The 6,665-nt window shown below is 34.3% G+C and overlaps 1 protein-coding gene across 1 annotated transcript; it reads left to right on the top strand.

Annotated features, from left to right (window-relative positions):
- Positions 1–5,012: 5,012 nt before the first annotated feature.
- LOC120136520 (E3 ubiquitin-protein ligase RGLG1-like) lies at positions 5,013–6,012 on the top strand. Its single transcript, XM_039152527.1, has 5 exons — positions 5,013–5,207; positions 5,263–5,390; positions 5,475–5,616; positions 5,788–5,844; positions 5,953–6,012. Exons 1-5 carry the CDS (start codon positions 5,013–5,015, stop codon positions 6,010–6,012), a joined length of 582 nt encoding a protein of 193 aa, XP_039008458.1.
- The last annotated feature ends 653 nt before the right edge of the window (positions 6,013–6,665 follow it).

The following is a 6,665-nucleotide window of genomic DNA, read 5'->3' as shown; positions in this document are numbered from 1 at the left end:
CACTTCAAACTTTGACTCCAGTCTCGATTCGATGCCCGTCAACAAGCCTCCTTTCTTCAATGAGGCTAACTATGCCTATTGGAAAAATAGGATGATGTACTTCATTCAAGCAAGTGACATGAGAGCATGGAATGTTGTAGAAGACGAATATATCAAGCCTCTTACTCATCTAAGAATATGGAGTGAAGGAGAGACAAGATTGTTCCAGCTCAACTCTAAAGCCATTTATATCATATTTTGTGCTCTTGGACCAGATGAATACGGAAGAGTTTCATCTTGTACAATCGTCAAAGAAATATGGGACAAGTTTTAAGTCACTCATGAAGGTATCGATGAGGTAAAAAAATCTAAAATTAGTATTCTAACGCATAGCTATAAAAATTTTAGGATGAAACCAAATGAAGATATCAAAGCTATGACAGATAGATTTTCAACGATTGTCAGTGGTCTCAAATCATATGGAGAGATCATTTCAAATGAAAAGCTTTTGAGGAAGTTAATTTACTCCCTTCCAAAATCATGGCAATCAAAGAAGACGGCAATCATCGAGTCTAAGGACCTAACGTCCTTAACTATTGAAGAACTAATCGGTTTCCTCCTCACTCATGAAATGATGCTTGAAGATGAGGTGGACCTCGATAAGATTGATGAGACACCAAAGGAGAAGTTGAAGAAGAAAAACATTGGAGTTGCTCTCAAATCCACAAAAGATGAGAGTGATTCGAATGAACATGACGATGACGAGGAAATGACATTGTTTGCCAAACGGTTCAGAAAAATGATGAGACCTTACCGAGGAAGAAAATTCAAACGAAATGAAGGCCTAAAAAATGAACCAAAAGAGAATGACCTGATCATTTGCTATGAATGCAAAAAGCCGAGGCATGTCAAATATGATTGCCCACAATTGAAGAGAATTGGTCAATCAAAGAATAAGCACAAGGCTCATGTGGCTACATGGAGCGATGAAGAAGGTTCTGATGAAGAGGATAGCTAAGGTAGTGGACGTAGACTCTGGTTGAGAAATTCGAACCACTCTAAATCGCTGTGCAATTACTTTCAATTTTCTGTAAAAGCTTCCACCAAATTTTTAATTGCCAATTCACCCCCTCTTGGCCGATTTTGTCAATCGATTAACTCAATAACTTTGTTGATAGGGAAAGTATATCCGAAGGTAGTGTAACACCCCAAATTTTCCCCAAATTAAAAACCCTAGAAATTCAGATTTTCTCGTTAATTCCCTAAGTTGATTTTAAATTGAATTGACATAAATTTTGGTGACATTTTTACAAATAAAGCAAATTTTTTAGCCATTTCCATAAACCCTAGGGAAGTTAGGGACTAACCTAGTAGTTTACCCATTTAGTGGGGGTTGTTGTCTTTTAGCCGTCGGAAGCCTCCATGGCTGCTGCCGTGAGCACCACCGTCCCCTTCGACCGCAGCAGCTATTGTGGCCTCGTCGCCTACAGCCCTGGTGGACTGGTATAGGCTGCTACCATGGTTTTAACCAGTAGTCTACTGCCTGGTTCTCGCGTTTCGAGCTGGATTAATTTTAATATACCGATTTAGATATTACGATATTAAAAAAAATTAGTGATTTGTGATATGAGTCGAACGTTGAATTTTTTGGCAGGAGACATCGAACCGGAAACGAAATTGTCGTCCTTCGCCTTTACCAGTTAACTGTGAGTCGATTTGGGTTAGCTGATCTCGAGTTTTAAAGAAAAAACTAATTCAATTTTATTTCGTTACTTACTATAGTGTAGTTGTAGACACTAATTTTTTTCATCATATTATTATTATTATTATTATTATATATTATTATTATTAAATAAAAAAAATACAAGCCCAATTACAAGAACCCAGACCCAGTTTACAATCTCAACTAGAACTAGCCCAGTAGAACCCTAAACTACTAGGGTTTCCATCATCTCATCCCAGCCGCCAACCAATATCAGCCGTTGGATCTGGAGTGATCTAACGGCCCAGATGAGTCCAGCATGAAGCCCTAGGGTTTCATAACCCTAGGTTATCATCCAGCCGCCACTGCTTCCAGAACATCCACGCGGCCGCTACCTCTGCTGCCACCAACTGTTGCCGACGCTCCACTGCCACGATGCATCGCCGAAGACTCCAGTAGTTGCCACGACGCCTCACCCATGTTGAAGCTCTACGTTGAGTCACCACCATAGATATGGTGAATCACCGAAATGTCACCTTTGTGACCGGTCCGAAGCTAGTACCAGGGTGGCTATAAAGCCTCATTGCACCTGCAAAACAGAAAAAAAAGGGAGAACAACAAAAAAAAGGAGAAGAAAACAGAACCCACAGCAACCAAACAACAAACGAAAAAAAAGAAAAAGAGGAAAAGAGACTCACCGTAGCTTCCACCAACCGCTGAAAACGAAAAGTCAAAGGTAAAATAATTGTAGATCAACGCTATTGGGTAGTATTTTAGGCTAAAACAACCTAGGATCTAGATTTAGGGTAAACGAGGCTACATTTTGGGAAAATTTTGTAATTCCGGCCACCGCCGTCGGTGGCCGCCGGTGGCCGGCGGTGGTGATTGACGTCGGAGTACGGCGATCGGTCGGGACCAGATTCTCTCTGACGAGAGAAATATAGAGAGAGACGAGAGAGGTTCTCTCTTAGAGAGAGAACTAGAGAGAAGAAATGAAGAAATCTGGCCCAAGGGGGTCAGTTTTTGGGTTTAAATATCCTTCCCCAAACGACGTCGTTTTGGGGGAGGGGTGTCTGTGTAATTTCCTCAAGGGTAAAACCCTTTCAGCAGCCACCCGAAGTTTATAAACTTCCATTTTGGTCACTAAAATCAACTTATATATATTTTAATTTGGTATTTCAATTTTATTTTATTTATATTCTCGCCACTGATTATATATGTTTATATATACATTTAGGGTTAAGGTTAAATTGCATTATTAATGTCTATATTATATTAATATTTTGAATTATAGTTTTAAGTTTTAATATTTTATATTTTAATCCCGAATATTTTATTATGGCTAATTTACACTCTTAATGTCTATATTACATGATAATTCTAATTATGTACATTAATTGTTTATATTTTATAATTTGATCATTAATTTTTATATAATTTTCATTTTAACCATAAGTGTTATTATTTTTACATTTTAAACTTATATATTTATAAATATGATGCTATAATTTTAATTTCTTATTTATAATTTTATTTTGTTTTTTTATTATTACTTTTGATATGTTTAAATTATTACTTTAATTATTATTTTATTATTATATTAGTAATATATATATATATATTTATTTATTGAAATAATAATATTTATTTATTTTTAATATCAAAGAAAATGGTAGTCTTAAAGCAACTAGATGTCCTATTCTGGTATTTTAAAAATAAATAAATATCTTACTTATAAAAACCAGAAAATACATATTGTTTTATTTAAATTATTTTCTTAGAAAAAATTATTATTTGAAATATTTATTTATTTTCAAATATTAAGAAATGACAATCTTAATTCAACTAGATGTCATTTTCTGATGTTTTAAATAAATAAATATTTTATTTATAATTTATAAAAATTATTTAATATCTTTTTATTTCTTAGAATTATCCGATTAAAATACAAAATAATAGGATCATAAATTAAATTTATATATGAATTCTTAAATTCTACTATTAGAGACAATTTATAATCGACAAGGACCAATTTTGGGTGTTGTGGGGGTGCTAATCATTCCCCAAACGTAACCGACCATGAATCCCTTTTTATTATTAAAAATAATGAATTTTTGGTTAAACGCAAACCAGTTTATCTTTTAACTGATGTTTTCTTAAAAACTCTTTTAAATTATGATTTTTAGGTATTCGACCTACCTAACCCAAAAGCCCGATGGCGACTCCTAAAATATTTCATTAAAAATCATTTATTTATTCACATTACTTTTCCCGCCAAGTAAAAATTCATACACGGGCGAAAACCGATTACGACAGTAGTAATTAGAGTTATTTTGTTGAGGTATGTTTTTGTCCAATGCTATAGTTGTTTATGTGTTGTTTGATTGTTATGTATTTTGATGAATTGTGAGCATGAATGTTTTGTGAAATTGATTATTTGAAATGCAATTCGGAAAAATGCTATGTGATGCATGTTGATCTGTCAAATATAAAATTTATGTGATGCATTCAGATATTATATGTATATGTATTTTTTATATTCAGATCAAATCAAAATTCAAATTCAATTTGTTATCATGTCATTGGATTGGGATTTATGATTGGATTCACCTTACTGGAATTCACTTTGAATTATTAGTGGTTCCTCCTTTCGAGACGGACTTCCACTTCAGATGGTGTTAATAGAGAGTAGTTCTAATAGAGTATTTCTAATAGAGAGTAGTTCTGGGAACATTCTCTTCGACAATATATTGTTTGAGTGTATTTATACTTGTATATCATTCATACCGTGAATATTATGATTATGATTTGTAATATGTGACGTGTGTGTTTGGTTGCGCTTTAAAGTCATGCTAAGCTTAATAGCTTACACTTTCTCACTTAGATACTCAGACTTAGATGATTTGGTACTTGGAGAGTCACATACTTTATTCAGATAAAACTATTATTTCAATATGATTTTATTCGACTTTTCTTTCATCGGACTTTAATTTATATTTTAGGATTTTTATTTTTTTAAATGGGACTTTAGACGTTACACGTGTTTTTGAAATTGTTTATGCACCTCTTTCGAATATTTATATTTATATCGGATTTTCCTCATACAATTGTTTTAAATAAAATTATGGTGATAAACTTGAGAAATGTTTATTAAATTTCAAATGTAAATTTTTAGAATCAAATATGATTTTTTTGAGAGACAAGTTGCAATGTAAACTCTCTGGATCCGACCAGTTCTTTCTAGGTCGGGTAAAGAGAGTTACAGGTTGCATTTATTTGAAAGATATATATATTCCGGGGGAAGTAGCTCAGGCGTTCTCAATAGAGCAACATGCTGATCGACAAGGTAGACAAGCACAATGGCATAGACCATTCAACCAAACATTGTGATCTTAGGTACATTAACTTCCCTTGTAGTAATGTGTCAAGAATCATATTCTTAGAGATAACCATACATCCCATGAATCAAATTTCAAGTTTCGTACAAGTAGTTTCATGTTCGATATTACCGTCTTTTGTTCCAATGGTATTATCATGATGCTTAACTTACTAAGATTTTTCTCTTTTTTCTTCTTCTCTAGTTTGTGGATCTTACGAAGATTCTGTCGGAGGACACATCCCCATCCCAGAAGAAGGAAGAGTTTGCTCTAGCCGCTCTAATGAAGATTCAATCACATTACAAAGCAGCGATTGAGCTTAATATTCTGGGGTAAACATTCATCCCATGTTGTCTGTTCTAAAGGTTTATTAAGTATTACCCTTTCATGGACTCAAGTTCGATTTATTTGTGCAGTGATCGAAACAGAAATATTCCCTGGAGAGTTCCTCCTACAAACGGTTTAACTTCTTTTTCCCCAAGTGCCCCGCAGTATCCGGAGGATAGTCCTTCCGTCAGCTCAGCTACTCCATCCCCGAGTTCTACTTGTGATATACTGGTACGAAAAATTTAACATAATTCTTCCGTCTTCTATTAAGAATAGATGTCCTTAGCATTCGATTTCCGATCCGAAAGCCTAAAGGATCCAAGACTTAAGATTATAATCTGCATATCTGTTGTTTATCCAGAGGCTTAATATTTATTTTCTGTTGCCCAATGCTTTAAATAGCTTTGTCCAATCTGCCGTGTTAACTCGAAAGACATGGCTTTCGGTTGCGGACATCTGGTAAACATCTCGAAAGACTTGTTCTCATCGGTTCTTGGTGTACATAATAGACGAAGATGCTAACATAATTCTCCTCTTTTTCTTTTTTGTTCTCCCAGACCTGTACAGAATGTTCTGAGAACCTCTGGACGTGTCCGATATGCCGGAGTCGGATCCAAACCAAAATAAAGCTCTACTTTTCCATTATTTATGGTTGATTTGTTATTGAGAACATGCACATAGTGATAGGTTATAGGGGAGGAGGCTTCAATCGGTGGTCCAAATCATTATTTGTGTACTGTATTTTTGTTTGAGTATTAATTTCGGAAAATATATATTTTTAAAAAATAAATAAAGAAAAATTTATCCGACTTTCCTCAATTAAAAAAAGAAAAAATAACTTCAGTGACCGAAAATGCCTTATAATATATGATTTTAATCAACTTTTTTTGGATTTGCGAAAATGACCAACAAATTCGCAACGCGAACTCCAATTTCGCAACTCAGTTTCCAAATTCGCAACACAGAAGTCAAATTCGCAACACAGAAGTCAAATTCGCAACTCGATTTCCAAATTCGTAACTTGATTTCTGAATTCGCAACGCAAATTTTGTTTTCGCAACTCGATTTTCGAATTCGCAACACGAATTTTAATTTCGCATCAGGTTTTAGTTTCACAACACAAATGTTTTGGGTATATAACTACGCAGCAGCAATAACTCATAACCTAAATCCCTAAATCGCAACTCATTCCATCTCCATCTATCACTCTTTCCGGTGACATCCGTTCCTATATCCAACGACATCCTTCCCCATCTTTAATTATTTTTTACATAATTTTA

This window comes from Hibiscus syriacus, unplaced genomic scaffold, assembly GCF_006381635.1.
Source record: "Hibiscus syriacus cultivar Baekdansim isolate YM2019G1 unplaced genomic scaffold, ASM638163v2 tig00110633_pilon, whole genome shotgun sequence".
NCBI lineage: Eukaryota > Viridiplantae > Streptophyta > Magnoliopsida > Malvales > Malvaceae > Hibiscus > Hibiscus syriacus.
This window is presented reverse-complemented; position numbering and strand designations above follow the sequence as displayed.

What these genes read in the sequence shown, in the direction of transcription:
- LOC120136520 (XM_039152527.1), top strand. Translation starts at nt 5,013, where the DNA reads ATGCTGATCGACAAGGTAGACAAGCACAATGGCATAGACCATTCAACC. An exon ending in ATTGAGCTTAATATTCTGGG is followed by an intron (nt 5,391 to 5,474) that starts GTAAACATTCAT and finishes TTATTTGTGCAG; the next exon opens with TGATCGAAACAGAAATATTC. An exon ending in GTTCTACTTGTGATATACTG is followed by an intron (nt 5,617 to 5,787) that starts GTACGAAAAATT and finishes TGCTTTAAATAG; the next exon opens with CTTTGTCCAATCTGCCGTGT.